General features: G+C 30.9%; 1 protein-coding gene across 1 annotated transcript; it reads left to right on the forward strand.

The window, feature by feature from the left end:
- Positions 1–1437: 1437 nt before the first annotated feature.
- Positions 1438–5217, forward strand: LOC128162304 (multiple epidermal growth factor-like domains protein 10). The gene is made up of 7 exons (XM_052825456.1): positions 1438–1554; positions 1644–1705; positions 1812–1989; positions 2280–2341; positions 2420–2557; positions 4778–4811; positions 4947–5217. Exons 1-7 carry the CDS (start codon positions 1469–1471, stop codon positions 5215–5217), a joined length of 831 nt encoding a protein of 276 aa, XP_052681416.1. The 5' UTR covers positions 1438–1468.
- The last annotated feature ends 13252 nt before the right edge of the window (positions 5218–18469 follow it).

Genomic DNA, 18469 nt, shown 5'->3' on the forward strand with positions numbered 1-18469 from the left:
CAGGCATTTACCTGTAAAAAGGTGTAAAAATAATTCCTTTAAATGTCAATTGTTTTTTAATGATAAATTCGCTGAAATTAAATAGTTCATACTTCATTATTATAACAGTATTCATCGTGAAGCGGTAACATTTTTTAAATATACTCTTTAATTTCATTAATTTTCATAAACAGCTAATAAAAACAAGAGTTTGAACTCAAAATACCACGCGTATAGCACAGGCTAAAAGAATGTGAAAGACAAGTCAATATCATAATTATGAAATGAATGTGTATTTTTATAGCGTGTGTCAGAGGATCTTTTCACCAAAAAAAAAAAAACAAAAAAAAAAAAACAAAAACAAAAAAAAAAACAAAAACAAAAAACTATGAAACGTTTGTTTTCATATTATGGACGGAATTGTCTATGTAATGCCTCTGTGACGTCAAGGACTGCAATAACACAAACGGCTGTGGAAAATTATACAGGCAATAACTTGTGAAAGGTAAATCCTTTTTTGCAAATGCAATCTGTTTAAAAAATTAATGATTAAGAATTGAGATGTTTACTTCTGTATGCTTTTATAAGATGAGTTAAATTCAAATACATAGCAGAAATACGAAATTTTGACAATTTTTATTATGCAAATATTTTGTATAAATAAATTCAATTAATTGTTCGAGTTCCGTAATATCACATGGAATAAGTTATCTTCTGGAGAAATATCAGAGCACGAGGTATGGAGAGGAGCAAGATTTATTTAATATTAAATGTTAAAAATAATTAAATGCACGGGGTAACATTTTGCTTGTAATGAAAACGATGTTATATTACTTATTAGCGATTCTAATAAAATTTTCCAGATGCGTTGGTCTGGTATCCATCCTTTTTTTGTCTGTCATGACAATGTTTACAATTTTAGCTTTTTTCAGATTGTTTTTCTTTCTAAACTTGGTCCTAGGCAAATTAATGTAAAAGGCCTATTTATCACGTGTCATGATAGCATCACAATCACATTCATGCCGAGAATAGCAAATAGTGAAAGTGTAATATGTTAGTTTTATAAATGGTGAAGACTCAGATCGAATAGATCACATAATGTATACATTAATTCGGAAAACTGTATTCAATGGAACTATTAAAGAGATTTTTGTCAATTGCAGTTTTATTTGCAATTGAATGCATTTATTTCTATACATGGAATCAGATGAGTCAAAAATCATTTGTGTTAACTCAAGTAATTATTGTTGACTACTTTAGGGCTCTTTATTGACTTGGTCAAACCTATAACGGGACAATCATCTGGCAAACATCTGGCTCATTATAATTAATTTCCTTAAACATATTTAAACAGCAGGAAAGCAATGATGCTATTTTGTGTACGTGTCAAAACAAGGAAGAAGATTCAACTTTTTATTATAAACAACCTAATTTGAACTATTGCACACACTCAGCAATAATTGCTAAAATATATAGAGTGTAGATAAAAATGAAAAACAATATAAAGTTAACCATTATTCCTATAATATGGATGGGAATAATTTTTCAAGATGGGTGTCTGAGTTTCATTGTTGCGTAAGTAAACCTATTTTTTTTTAAATCGTGAATTATTAAATGCAGCATAAAGTAAGTTTCTAAAAATCAACATGTATTTAATGTTTTAGAGAGAATGCAGACATGTGTACTTCAGGCTATAAGTGGAATCAAACAATCAGGCAATGTATACGTGAGTATATTCATAAATAATTTTTTTTTTTTAAATTTCAAAGTTGAGAATCTAATCATAAACTTGCCATGATGAATATTTAGCTTTTCCACACTTTTTTTTTTAGCCTGTCTTAGCGGATATCTTAGTACAAACTGTGAAATACAATGTCCGTTTCCATATTTTGGACGGAACTGTATAAATAAATGCAATTGTGGTATTGAGGACTGCCATCATGTAAACGGCTGCAAAATAATATCAGAGCAAACCAATTATTCTAATATTTTAACAACAACAAACGAAAGGTAGATACATTTTTTATCATTATGGATATGCTTTTCAGATATTACATGTCACATGTCATGTTACTTTATAAATTAAAGACAATTATTATAACAAGCAGAATAGTGACGTTATTTAACACGACGAAATTGTTTTAGAGTGTTCAATTCTATAAACAGTAACACGCTTTTTCAATAAATTGGCTATAAATCAGACTCAGAATAAAGAATTAAATCCCTTAGTATTTAGAAAAATTTCAATCTTCTCTCGACTTTTCAGCTTTTGCTTACAAAATGATGGCATTTTCTTTCAGACAAAATCACACACTTTGCCTAGTTAATCACAAGTGGAGTTCGGCAGATCAGAATTGCATTTGTAAGTGTAAATTGTTTTAGCATTAGCTAGGAATTGTCAATATAGTTTTTAATTTAGCCTTTTTTTCAAAATTTCCAGCTTGTGATTCGGGATATTTTGGAATAAACTGCAACACAAAATGTCCGCCTCTAAGTTATGGATTAAATTGTTTATCAGAATGCAATTGCAGCGAAAACGACTGTCACCATGTTTATGGATGTACTCAAGTTTCTGGAGGTACGTGTTTGCTTTTACACATTACTTAATTAATAGAACTAACGTAAAATATATATGCCCTTTTTTACGAAGTTTTATGTTAAAATTCTGATCCTCAAAATGTTTGTTTATTATTTGGTTTGACTTGGATGTTTTTATGGCCGAATTATGTTAATCCAATTTCATCGGCAAAAGCAAAATATGTCTTTGATGATTGTTTGCCTGCAATATCCTTCAAACAATTGAAATCTTTGGCTATATTAAATAAAAATCTTTATAATTTTACTGAAAAACAAGGAAGCATTAGTGATGCATTGAGCTTACACTAAGCATATATTATTACTCATGCAAATTTACCACTTTAATCTCTCTGAAGATATATATGCAGCGCATTTAGTCGATTTTTAATAAAAATATACACACATGTGAAGAAGTGCAATTGAAATCGATGAAAGGGAAAATGTTTGAGATATCTTCTCTGACATATTATCACTCTTAAGTCAAAACAAATCACAGGATCGAAATAGATTTTTTACGGAGATTTACAATGGGGAAAGTTTACATCTTTTCTTTATTTGGAAATCACTATGAATACCTTGCACAATATTTCAACGTAATCATCCGGACTAGCTGCAATACATAATCCCCGTAGACATCGCATTTTTGAGTCTTGTATTGAAACCTGCTTAGCTACATTTTACATGGCGTTAAAACTGAGAAATATTGAAGAAAAGGTTCATACTTTTTTTTAATTTTTGACATCGTTTGAACCCTGAGGTATTTAAAACCAACGAAAAATTAAGCAAAATGTGAATTGAGGATATCTTGGGAGAGAGTAAAGTGTGTAAAACATTTTACAATTTGTTTAATTCACATAAGTATGCATGCATAGATCAGGAATTAAGGCGTCTATATTTCTTTAGATAATAATAAGTAATAACGTCCCCACACCATTACATTAATGTAATCAAATATATGTAATGTAATAACGAATCGAGCCAAAGTTGAAGGAATGTACAATTATTCATTTCTTATATGAATGCATGTTGTATCACATGGAAGCACAATGCTCAGACCCAAAAGTAATGAATATCTTGTTCAACAATGTTAATGTATGTTTTCCCACACCTTAACTTGCACAACTCAAAATAAACAGCTATACTTTGTATTTTTCTCTTGGAAAAAACAACCTTTTGTTTAAATTATTAATATTTTTAAGTTCACGATTACTGTGAAATTTTATAAGAATCCTGAGTTTGAAAAACCTATATTATTTCCTGAATTCTCTTTTCAAATAAATTGAAGCCTTAGAAAATACAGGATAAAATTAAAACTAATGAGATTAAAAATACTGGTTACAAATGGTACTATTTTTGCAATCTAAAATATATCCTTGTTATGGTAATCTAAAAAGGTACGGGTGATTAAAAGGGACTACAATGAGAGCGGGATAAGTTTTAGAGTGTGTATAGGTGAATATCCATAGACATAACTTTTGTGTTGATATATTATTTTTGTTATCAAAAATATATAGAGTGGTAACTGTAACTAAACATAAATTCACATAAAAGTTTTTTTTTCGAATTTCGATTCAATATTACTCTTAATTCTCAATAAGACAGCTATAGTTTGGCATTTAAACACATATGTATGATACTTTGCTTTGCGTTTAGATGAATTAAAATGGAATAAGAATAATTTAAATGAAAATGCAACACGTTCTCAGGCTAGATAAGATAATATAAATGGATGAAAATTTATCATGTGCTTGTATTATATGGGGTTTTTTTTTGGCAATACTGTATTGTGCTCTAAAGCAAAACTACAACAAAACATGCGACCATTGTTAAAAAAATAAAGAAAATGTTCTCTGCTGCATGGAATGCTTATAAAATAGAAAATATAAAATGATATAGCAAAGTGAATTAATGTAAGGAACAATGAATATTGTTTTAAACACACTTTCATTTTTACATGTATATAGGATTTCTTTCCAGGTTTAAAGAGGCTCGATGATCAGCAAATTACCATTAGATCTGCCTTTAACTTTGACATATCATATTTTTGGCCATAAACATTCATTTTGTAAAGAAAAAATCAAAATAACTAAGCTTTACAATTATTTTTCCTATAGCGTTGTACAAAGCTCTTCTTTTTAGGAGATTGTTTTAGTTTAAAATAGCGACGACCTTTAATTTTCCTCAAGACTTTTATAACAACTAATATCAAATCTTATTTTAGATTTTTCCAAAGAGGTATCAACTATAAAATATGGGTATGATACTATATTGTTACTTAGCACCATTAAAAACAGAAAAAATAATGATTATACGAAAAAAGCAATGGTTTTATATTCATGATTTTGCTATTTATGAAAAAAATGTTGACAATTTCAAAACAATACTTCCAGATCCGTAAGATCAACGTTATCAACTGACATCGAGACAACAAGAAGTGCTCATGTTTTCATGGTGAATAGAGAGAATCCAAATACAGAAGATAGACATAAAGATACTGATTTTAAATCGGAATCTACAACGACAATAAAGTCAGCGAGGATAGGTATAATTTTACTTTCAATGGTTTCTGTACTCATAACACTGTTGATAATTAGTACTTTTCTTCCTGAGAAATATCAGATCATAAAATTCAAGCAGAAAGAAGTTCTATGTGATTTCTAAACGAAAAATTGACCCAAATGCAGTATTTAAATAACAATGTTTTTTTCTGTTGTGGTTCTTCATAATGTTGACTAATTAGTGATTTTAACAATATTGTAATGTGTCTAATTTGTACAGTATGTTTTCTCCATTTGTCTCCTTGTTACTTGTTTTTATAATCTGTAACTTTTTCCAAATTATGTTCTTCAACCGAAATTGTTGTAGTTGATTTGCAAAATGCCTTGAAGAGGCATCGTCACGATTTTGGTCTAAAGTTATTTTTTCGATTTTAATGTTTACAATGCTCCAGTAAGGCATTTTTAATAGGCAACCAAAATTTGATTGTAATTAGTTGAGTTATAAGCGAGTTATAGAGCTTACAATTCTTCGCTATGTAAACAAAGCTTTTGTTTACATTTTGAATGTTGAAGTGAAAATTCCAGTTTGAGACCTCAAATGAATGTGTTTATCGTTAATAACTGTTTAGTAAAGCTTAAATTAAGTATGAAGATAAAAAACCCAGCTTAAAAAGATTTTTTACTGGTATATTGAACCTATGTAAACAAAAACAGGGCACGAGCCTTTTTTACAAGACGAAGAATTGTGAGCCCTGTATCTTGCTTAAAACTCATCTACTGGCACCCAAATTTCATTTGATCATTAGATATGCATTTCTTAAGCATTATAAATAATAAAAACAGAAAAATAAAATTTGACCAAAATCGTGACCATGCCTCTTTAAGGCATTTTGCAAATCAACTACAACAAGCCTGCATCAGAGTACTTGCTTAAACCTTTGGTATTTCAACACATGTGTGATGATGTCCGTAAGGTATAATTGAATTTTAACTAAATAGTTGTTATTGAGAAATTAATATAAAAAAACCTACTTTCATTTTCGATAAACAAGCCCGAAATAGCAAAAATGAGGGGAAGGTGGTGGACACGCTTTGGCGGATCCAAGTCATGAACAGTCTCGATCAAAATATATAATTGCAATGAAATGATATTAAATGATTACGTAAATAGTGAATACATTTACTGTGAGCCTATTTAGAGAAAACATAGAACTTAAGATTTGACAAATGTTGGATAAATAAAATGAGTCCATTCGTTTCTTTAGTGGGCGATTTTAGTTTTGATACTCATTCGCTTACGAAGCACGACCTCTGGTGAGATAATGGGATAGAACTTTCCAGAACGGGGTAACCAAGAACGCGGATTGACTAATTAACGAAACGTGTAGGACAATTTCATCATGCATCGCGGGCAGATCCTTAGATTAGACTTCGATTAATACAAAAATTTAATAAATAAAATGAAACAATTGATGCGATTTTAGTATTATGGAAAGAATCTTCCAGAACGGGGTGACCAGAAAATATGATGTTGACTTATTGACATCATGGCAAAAAGTGTAGTGCGAGTTAACCATCGTGCAGATACTTTAAATCTGACAACTTTGATTAAAAATATGCATGTATAAAAAGGGTTTATTTTTTTCAGTCATCTGCAACAAACAGGATTAAGGTCACGTACATGTGTATACTATTCATTTCATTTTAGATTTTTCATCCCTGTCCGCTTTTCTTAATATCCAACAATGCCGTTTATTTCAATTTTTAAGAAAAAGATAGGAAAAAAATCGGACAATATATATACAAAAAGATCCAAAATATAGTTCAACACATAAAGCATTATATCATGATAATGTGTAAAGTATTAATTCCTGCGCTTTAACGGGCTATAATCTGATTGTCTTCATATTTCAGACCTTACGTAAGAAAAACTTTTCCTCTTCTTAAAGCTGAACACCGCTCGTAAATAGGCACTGTCCGCCATATTTCTCTTTAATCACTGCTGTCCCTACAACCCTTATATAAGGGACAGACGTCTAAACAGTTCAAAGTACTTCGCTGTAGAGGTCTCACCTGTGTGGACGTACATTTTGTCTCGCCGTGTTACTCGGTCGCGATGAAATTATCAAATTGTTCGCACCTTTTTGAAGCCAGGAGAATACTAACATTAAATAAATTGGTCAATGCATTATTTACGAACAGAAAATGAACATAAGATAAGAAAAAGATGCAAAATGTAAAGTTCACGAAAGGAATACTACATGTCGGCCACGAGGTTCAGGTGTGCAATCGGGTGTAACGAAATCGAAGGGTTTATATACCAGGTACCTGTGTGACGGTGCCTATTTACGAGCGGTGTTCAGCTTTAAGAGCATTATTTTCCGTTTACATAACATGAAAATTTGCCAAATTAAGAAACATACCATTGGAAAAGAAAAAAAGGATGTTGTAAATTGTGTATTTTATCTTATATGTTTAAATCAATCTTGGTATGTGAAAATGTTAAATCATGATAATGACAATGATCTATTTACTATAATAATAATAATGATAATAATGATATTAATAATAATGATAATCTTCATCATCATCATCATCATCATCATCATCATCATCATGATAGTATTAATAAATCGATAATCAGTAGATGATGGAATGTCTAGACTGACTTTAGATTTTTATGTTTTGAGACATAGGTGGTTAGTTGTTTTTAGAAACTGTGTTTATGCCAAGAGTCATCTCCCTTTGTGCAGCAAACGCAAATTTGATGTACAAATGACTAGTATCTTAACGTTTAAAACAGAAATATGTATGAATTTTACTGATTTTAAAGGTATAAAATGTCAAAAGATACAGTATGTGATTAAATGGTTTCAGTATAGGTATATATATATGCTGAATACAAGGCCAAATAAACCTTACATATTTTATATGACAAACTAAAATTCTGTACTTTGTAGACACATGATGAATTAAAATGTAACTGCAATATCATAATCAATGAGTCATTTCGTTCATAATAAATATTGTCGATATCCTGTTTTCAAGACAAATGATTTCCTGATTAATAAAATCTAGATTGGACCAAAAAAGATATTTAAAAAAATATGATGATCATAAAATCAGATTAGAAACAAATGATTTATAGCTTCAATTTCATTTGAAATATAAGAAGGAACTGAAATAAAATCTTAAAGAATCCTTTCAATTGGAAAGGGAAATTGAATGCTGACGACGAAGAACAAGAACCTCATCTGCGAGGTACAAAGCGGTATTCTTTATGACCTAATGCATTGTTGTTTTTTTTTTTTGTTTTTTTTTTTGTTTTTGTTTTTAATTTCATGCAGTGGAATCTAGGTAGTCCTTTACATTAACTAAAACCCTTTGTGTAGTGAAAATTAATTTTACATGGAGCTGTATTTTGTTATTTGCAGTTTCGAAACAGATTATAGTTTCTTTTGTTTTGTACATGTATGTGTTGATTTCTTTCATTTTGTTAGGTTTATCTCAAATATAAAAAAAAAACATTGTAATATCCTTTTTTATTTTTTTAAGTGTCAAAGAATACGAATTGAGTATTTTTTTCTTCACAAAACCCATCAACAAATTAAACGAATGCATACAGATATATTACTTTTATTCAATAAAGCAATCAAATTACAGCAAAGGCACTGTTAATTATTTGTACAACTGTTGGTTTCAAGGTACTTATATCTTTCAAACTTGCAAAATAATAATATATTCAGATTATTTGTCAAAAAAAATGATATATACTATTCTATGTTTGCTTTAAATGCTTAATTATATATAACGCTAAAGAAATGACTCAGAATATTAAAATTAATTTTTACTTCAAAAGCAATCGTTTGATTTTGATATTCTTAGCATAAACTTATCTTGATATGATACTGGTAACACGGTTTTGTGAAAACAAGTAAACTATAAGAACGTGTATCATTGGTTATCGTGTTTTTTAATTAAAGATAACTCATCAAATAAAATGGATAGTCTTTAGCATAAGAAAATGGATGCAAAACCAAAAAAGCACCATTCTTCGTGGAAGTACATAAAGTTCGTAAAACGTAAATTATTGTAAAGAGGTATATCGCCTTTTTTCCATTGTTTCGATAGATTCAGGTACTTAGCTGTCGCAATATGCAACCTAGTTACACTGTACTGATTTTATAATGGTGTCTGTAGCAACTGATTTGTCATGAAATCGGCAAAGTCTGTGTATAATAGTAGTTAATATTCTGAACCGTTGTAGATTCAAGCAAAATGCATTTATTTGGATCTAAGTGTTAATACAGTACATGTTTAGTGTTAAAGAATAGAACTGTTTATACTGAGTGCCCTAATATTCAGAACGAATTTAAAAAAGGATAATTAAAAAAAACCCAGAAGATAAGATACATGTAACTTAATCTCTCAATTCTTTTAATTTTTCAATTTGGTGGAAAAAATATTTAGTACTTGGAGGATTAGATCCAGCGACCACAAAATAAAAAAAGACATCCGCGTTACCATAAGGCCATGCATCTAACGTTTTTAGAAGATGTATTTTCAATAAATATGGCTATAAAAATGATTGCAATAAAAAGACACTAATTGAAATATTTGTCTAATTTTCAGTACGAAGACCACGTTTAACCAAAACTAATTTTAATGTTAACGTGTACCACAATACGTAGAACATTAATTTAATAATCTTATGTCCTATTTTATTATTACAACATGCATTCAATAAAGCAGTGTATATATTACGTTGTTACTTACGTTTAATATCGACGTAATTAAATCTTTTTCTTCAAGTTGCTTACTAAACATTACCTTGCGTGTAAACTGATTCATGTGATTTAAACTTTACTTATAAATGAAAATTAAAAAAAACTTCAACTGCATTTTGTCTTCAGATCAAGGTTGAACAGGCCAATTCAGTCTCATTCTAAGAGACGAAAACTCCGGAATGCTTGTTAGTGTATTGGTGATTTTCTGTTTACCTGTAACAGTTTCAATTATCGATTAGATCTTTTAAGATAACATACGACCTGCCCTCCTCCGAGTTGTATGCATGGTTTGGGACAAACCAAAAACAAAACCCAACCGTCACAGGTTATTGTTTACTGAGTATATTATGCATAGCATAAAAGGGCAGTACATGACAATTGGATAGTGGTTTGCATTTACCATGCCTAAAAAATAGTATCGGTTACATACAAATTGCACCAGACGGACCCATTTTTTATCGCGATATGAAAACAAGAGACGTAAAGACATGGGTCTTTTTGATGAAAGAAATAAATTCATACACCACTAAAGTAATTATTTTTATAACAATCTAAACATGATCTTGTATTTATAAAGACAAGTATAAAATGTATCTTGTAAAAAGCATGCTTCGATAAACGTCAAACGAAAATGGATTTTAAAAAGACATTTAACATATGTTAGAAGAAGTACTATGCAGAAATTAAAAAAAAATTAGGGCAGCAAGAAATGTAGAGAGTGCAATTTGCCTAACGGTGTATGCAATATTTCAGAAGCTATTTTTACAAAATTTTATTATCTTTATTAAGGCTAAAAATAATCCTTCAAAATCTGAACAGTGCAGCATCATCGCTAAACAGGAAAAATATCTATTACTGATGTATCTTATTCATCCTTTAGACAGGAAAATGGCTTTTGTCATGGATTTATTTTTAAAAAATCAAAATGTTTGTATATCTCCTTGTTGCATGTTTCACAATACAAATGTAAATCTATATGTCGTGAGTGAATTGTAAAAATGCAACTTGTCACATTTTTATTCTTAAAATACCTTCATTGAATTATAATACCTAAGAAAACATGGATATATAAATTGTGTTTATATAAAATCGTTGAATGCTAATACTTTTCCATGTAAATTTCAGATTAAATTTTTATCAAAATATAAGTAATGGCTTTCCAAATTCAGCAAAATTATAATTTATTTTGCGTGATTCTTATGGTTTTAATTTCCACAGCAAATTTTAGATTGGTTTGATAATGTAAATAACACTATAAGAAAGCTGTTTTACGCCCTTCTAGAATAGCGTCTGTGATGGAAATTTTAATTTTACGGCGTTTTCATGCTAAATTCAGTTTAAAACTCTGTCCTGACTTCTCACTGTCTGTTTATCATAGTCAGTATACATGGACGACAAAAACTAGTTGTGATGTAAAATTACACGAAAACAAATAATACTTAGTTTGTATTTGGTTTGCCTGCAAGATATATACCAAACAGTATAAAACAGGACTTAGCTTAGACACGTCTCATTGTTAGAATATTTGATTTCGTTAAGGTATCCCTACTTTTAATGAAAATATATTTAGCAGTAGTAAAACGAATTTTAATTAATCACTGCATCAATGCTGAGAAAAAAAAAATAAAAAAGTACGTTTCTATTTTTTTCTGTGTTAAAATAGAAGGGGATAATTTTACTAATAAAGTGAAATAGCATTTATTTAGCATTTAAATCACTAACGATACAATGAAGTCTCTTATTCAGTACATGTTCACTACGACACCTAATAAACTTGATGTAACTCATTTCCGAAAGCAGAGACGACTGTTTTTGTAATCAAGACACCTCATCAAGAAAACCAATTAATCTAATGTATCTATATTCCGGTAATCTGATCAAATGTATCTGTTGGTGCGTTCATAGAATTCGGTTCAATCGCAGTAAACTTTTGCCTTATAAATACAAAACGTCAGATATCATTTTAGAAAATTCTTCTATCTTCTGATCTTATAAATGAATGATTAAGGTAAGTTGCTGTTTCAATAGGTAGTATAAAAATCATAATACTGATATTTTCGAATAATCCACAAATAGTGAACCAGTTAACAGCATAGGAAATTCCAAAAAAAATATAATGTATAAAACCAACTAACAATTGAAGAATTGAACAATATGTTTATTTAATATTTTTATCAAACGTTCTTTATGGAGGGTAGCAAATCTTCGCTTAACATATTTTTCCGTTTAAAGTAGACTTGTAAGCTGGAAACTGTTAATGTTTATGTTTCCATGTTTTATTTTCTAAAATGCTTAATTTAAGCATTTCTTAGTTTCTACTAAAATTTGACTTTCGTCTATGGCTCTCTGATTATCTTGCAATTGTGTGTAATGTAAATATGAAAATACATTGTATTGTTTATATACTTAGCGATGAATTGAAAATTGTTTAAAACAACGCGGGTATGATAAGGCACCTCTCGGCGATCGAATGAGTAACAAGTATTTCTTTTAAAGAAATGATCAGCATGTGATAGCATTTGTTTGCTCTGTAAATGCAATGCAAAAGTATTACAGTACATCATCATAATGTATACTTGTAAGATATTTCGCAACTTTTTGTTTATTTCGGAAAAATCAAGGAATGAATAAACTGTACTTTTATTAGGCGAACTGTATTTTCGATTTATATTCTTACGCATGTAAAAAAAATACCTGATGAAATTCATTTTGTGTGTTACTGAATTAATGTTTTACTCTAAAAGCAAACACATTATAATTACGTCTTTAGTAATCTACATAGAATTAAAGATTTATATGAAGCTGTCATTGTGTAGTAAATAAAGTAATGCAAGGCAAATCGCGTGCGCAAATAGTAAAATTTGCCAGATGCCTCATATGGACGATCACAAAAATTCGTCTGATCGACATGACGTCAAAATAAGCACATGATATCATACTTCACTCAGGAACATGTAAATTCTAGCTTTATCTCTAGTTAAAAGTATAAAAGATACAAGCGTTTAATGTCACTAGAAACTTTTCTAACTAAAAATAATTTTGATTGTTTTATATTACGTACAATTATCATCGATGACATCATGGGCATTAGAGAAAATCAAAGTCGGAGAAAAATCCTCGGAATGCAGGGTAAACAATGCTGAAAAGAAACTCATTTAATAAAGATACCACCGATTTAGATGAACATAAGTTATAATATAATCAGCATAACACAGGCATGGGTATTTTGTTATTCAAAGTGTGTTATAAAGTAAGAAAATTGACATTTATATGGCTTGAACAGCCTTTCCTCTGTCAGTGTGTACAAAAAGGCAGAAGTGTTTACACAACACCAGATATTATGAAAAAATGAATTTGGCAAATATGCCCTAAGGTATATGAAAAATGCTGCAAGAATTCTGTGATTTGTTGTTGTAAACACGTAGTATTTCAAATAGAATTGAAGAAGTTGTGGGGTCCGATAAATAATAACAATATTTATTTTATGCAATTAACAGTAGGATTCTAGCAGTAATGCTAATAAACATGAAATACTTGCTGATCAAATTATTGCAACATACATACAAATAAACTTTGAAAGGTGTAATACAACTGACAAAAAGACGTTAAGACTTCACGGGATTAAATGTGGTTAGCAACCTCAACAGTATCAAATTGAACATTGGAAATTGTCATAGGTCGGAAGTGAAAGAATTTCCCATCAACAATGCTTCAAAATGAAAGTAACGCTAAACAATATGAAAAAGAAATGTAACATTCAAGGTCAATTCCATGCGCGGATCTAGAGGGGGGGGGGGGGGGTCGGGGGGGTCCCGACCCCCCCTGGAAAATGAAAATTTATTAAATTTACATAGTAAAATTATCGCGAAAATATGCCTCGGACCCCCCCCCCCCCCCCCCCCTGGCAAACACAATTATCCTTCGGACCCCCCCCCCCCCCTGGTAAAATTTTCTGGATCCGCGCATGAATTCACTCTATAACATTGTTGTCAATATTATTAAATGTACAAGAGTAGAAAATTGACAATGATTTATCCACTTTCACAGCAATACGATACAAAACGTACATTAATGTGCGTTTTCGTTTTCGCGGTTTAAGCTAAATTAATTAATTTGATTGGTCTAAACTTAGCATATTGACAGGGATTTGTGATTTAAAAAGAATAAATAAAACGTGTATACTAGCCACCTTGTTTTAGTTTATCTATAAAAAAAAATATAAACATAAAACCTATTTTAAAAGTTGACAAATATGGCAAATTTAGTTTCTATCATAGTCTTGCACCTTTTCAATAGCTGGTCATGCACTGTATTATGATCTTTAAGGTGTTCGCTAAAATTAAATGCTTCATAGTCCTTTACCCTTCTTCAAAAAACAATTTCAACGTGAAACATTGTAGACAAATAGCCTTTACAAACCGTGTCTTTTTTTACGACACACATATGACATGTATTTATCGAATCAAGTGTGTAAAAGATACATTATTTTGCTCATTTTTCTAATTGTAATCTATCTCTTGGTTACGTTTTTAGATGCAGTTCACTATGGCGCCATCAATAGCAATATGCATGATATTTTTAAATCTCTACATATCTGCCGTAAAAGGATATGACTTAAACATCACCAATCTGATGCTGATATATATGAACATGTGCGGCGAGGAATATCTCTGTAACAAATGGCCAGGGATGGTGGGATACACGGTCAACCATTTGCATACCAAATGTCTGCCATGTTCTTGCGATGAAGAATGTACTAGAAACAAGACATGCTGCCCCGATGCTTTTTTCATGATGAAAAGAAAAAGACACGAAGTTTTCATCACACCATTTCTTTATCGGTCGATGACAGATGAACGTTTATATGATACACAGTACTCCATAATAACAAAATGTCCGTCGGAAACCCTCAAGACAAGCAAAAAGTTGTGTGAAATATTCTCTTATGAAAACCTTAAAAGGTTATTTCCAGTGACGTCTATCTCGTCAAACTACACGTACATTAATCAGATGTGTGCCCTTTGTCATGGTGAAGACGAATTAGATCTTGTTCGATGGCATTTAAAGCAATATGAGCTGCATCTTGGTACAAAAAAATAAATTTATATATGTTCCATTTCATAATTGTTTAGCTCTACACTCTACATAAAACGGCTTAAGAACAATCCCTTACCCGAGTTAAACTTGCAACAGCGTGTTTTTTTTAATCACGACGTGCAGCAGATTCGCCATTTTTTGGACGTCAATCATTCGGGTCAACTGAGGTCAACCATCAAATATGGATGCTGAGGTATACACAATACTTACGATTGCAACCTAACTTTGAATGCATTTTAACTCAAATCTTACTGAAAGTTAATTTTTGTTATTAGCTACGATGTTTCAAGCTAATACTTGTGAATATATAGATCGATAATTACTTGATTGACGATTGATAACGAAAACTTTAAGCTTCGACTCGCTGTGTAACGAAAAGAGGCTCCCCAAGGGTTAATGCGTAAAATGCAAACTCAGTTAATTTTATTGACTCGTAAAGAAATTTAATAAAAAATGGATTAATTAGAATCTCTATATCGATGAAAGAGCTAGAGCCACGAAGCATCAAAAATTGCCCTATCATTAAAAATTACCATATTTTGGTATAATATAGGGTAGAATCTTAGCTTTTCATAACTGTTTTTCTTTTTTCGATATATATCATACTTTTTTATAAACGGAGTTTACAATATGGCATTGTTTTGATGAAAAATGTAGAACAGACGTCATTTTTGTTAAGTTAACGTCACGAAATGATAAAACTACGTATGACTTGAATCTAATGAAATAAACAAAAAACAAATAAAATTATCATGTAGACATTATAATTAATTTATGAAAATCAATTTATTGATGAAAATACCATGAAAAGCTTTTTTACAATAAAGTTTCAAAAATATTACAGGGACCAGTGCTGAAGGTCAATATAGCAGCGGTACATTTAAATATGTCGGTGTGTTAAAAGTTCTTTTTTCTGCAATTTGAAACTGCCTGAAGTAATGCTGATGATGCGCAGTGTATAACTGAGGATTAATCATTGAATTCTACCAATGTAATAACAAATTATTAAAATTAAATACCGGTATATAAATATGACAGAGATACGGTAATTGAATTTAATAGAGATATATGTAATCTCGAATTTTGATGCATTACTGTAAAAGTCTGTGTACATTTTTTTCATGATTATTTTACTTGTTTCAAGGCTTCAATATTTTCACCCAATCCTGGTGCTTTACAGCAGTTAGATGCCAGGGTTCAATCCTTTGAAATGTTAAATTTTCCCATTTTCCCGTGGGCTCACCGTGCGTTCATGTGCGCTCACCTTGCGTTCACTTGCGCTCTCCGCTCCGTTCCCGCTCATCGTTCACAAAACGCCCACCGTGCGTTCACAAAGATTTCGCCTTGCGCTCACTGCGTTCGTTTTGTGTTCACTTATTGTTTAGTCAGATAATATTATATTTAGGCTTATAACAATACAAACATGTAGTTTATTGTTATTATTTCCTGATTACCAACGAAAATTACCTCCCAGGGCACTCCGAATAAATCGTTTATCTTGCGTTCACATAGAGTACATATATCGTTCAACGTTCACTTTGCGCTTGCGTTTGCGCTCTGCGTTCGCCCACAGTTCACCGTTCATAAGCGCTATCCAAATTCGGCTCAGTGTGCACTCACCGCGTTCGTTTAGAGTGCACTCACTATGCGCTCACCGTTGTCGAACTGTTCAAGTGAAAAATAAAACCTTTTAGCGACTGTGTATATGTAATGGATATACTAGTATGCCGAAAGCAGTTCTGTGTGAAATAATATAAAACAGTTTCGAGGCCCGTTACAGGGCCGAGAACTGTGATATTTTTTATACATAAGTGTTTGAGGCATATATCATACTTAAATCACTCCACTGAATATCATTGTTGATTCCTGAGACAGTCCGAATTTAAAGAATAACAGTATTATTAAGAAGCTCTTTAATAATCGGACTGTCACAAGTAAAAATTTTGACTGCTGGAACAAGGGAATGACATTACAGCAGTGTTTTAATGTTCATTAATTAACTGAAAAAAGAATATCGATTTCTTTAAAAATATTCTCATGAGTTACTTATTCCTTATAAATGCCATAACGTCTATTCATTCACATTTTTTCTAGTGATATTCATGTCTTTTGAGAATTGTTCCAAGTGATAAGCTATCCGTAAGAGAGAGAGAGAGAGAGAGAGAGAGAGAGAGAGAGAGAGAGAGAGAGAGAATGTGGGTTTACTATTTTGAAGCGAAGATAGGTTAAAATGAACATTTTTATTTAAAACATCAAGCAGTAGCACATAAATAATGTCGTAAAATTGTCTTGAAAAGTCGAATTCATAGCAAGCATGTAGAATTTGTGTTATCATTTATATAGATTTGTAATGAACCCGGCCGTAAATCCATTTTTTTCAGAGGGTAGGGAAGGGGGGGTGGTTGAATGGAAACAAATACCGTTTTAAATCTCTCTGTACTCATCGCTTTTTTTAAAAAAAGGGCCCGGCAATCTGAATTTATTTTTATATGCAATACAAGAAAAACTTTAATTAGATTTAATACGCATAAATTGATCAAAGATAATTTCAATCGAGAATTTTATAGGCAAAAGTAAGTCACCGATGTACGCACGTTTAGGGTGTATTTTTTATTTTATTGGACAAATGATCAACAAAGACATCGCAATTAGGATTAGACGTCTATATAGTGCACATGCTAATAAAGTATTCTAAGCTGTGTTTACCAAAAGCCGTCTTCATCGAAACGGACACAATCGATCTTTTAAGAAAGGAGTGTAACTGCATGTAACGGTTCACCGGAAATACATATACCACGCGACGAATCATCACTGATCAACAGTGGCTGATAAAGAAAAGACGTATGCATTGGCAAAATGTTTTTATACAAGGGGCGATGGCTTAATATTCAATTACAGCTGTACTTAGGAATTAAATAATCAAGTTTTTTGACGGAATAAGTTAAGTTTATCATATATGTAGGCCTACATGTTTACACGTGATGTCGACTGTCTTTCTCCCGCGGTATTCAGGAACACGTACTTGTGTAAAAAAAAAAATCGCTTGCATCTTTCCTTTCGTTTAATGCATTTCACCGTTTGACAAAAAACCCACAACTAGCTACTTATACATGCTATCGCTTATTCTAAAATTATAAAGGTATAGGAATATTTACTTACGTATGTACAATGTTAACTTTGCCAATTTAATTTTTTCTGTTTGTTAGCAATGTTCATGTATGTCATACTCTACTGAAATTGAATATTACCGTGGTACATAGAAATAATGCTTTTTAAAAATGCAGACTTTACTGGTAAATTCTATTGGCAAAATACTGAAAGAACTCAAGATTCCATGTACAGATTCAACTGACGTCGCAAACGTCAAACTATGACGTCATTGATGATGCACGTTGTAAGCATGAATCCACAGTATAAAATTACTAGATAAAACATGGTAAAGTTCAGTTTATATGCAATTCTTCCTCAAATATTTAATAAAATAAGGATTTTGTAAATAATCACAAATAATTCTTTATCATTATGAATTAA

This window comes from Crassostrea angulata, chromosome 9, assembly GCF_025612915.1.
Source record: "Crassostrea angulata isolate pt1a10 chromosome 9, ASM2561291v2, whole genome shotgun sequence".
In the NCBI taxonomy this organism is placed as follows: domain Eukaryota; kingdom Metazoa; phylum Mollusca; class Bivalvia; order Ostreida; family Ostreidae; genus Magallana; species Magallana angulata.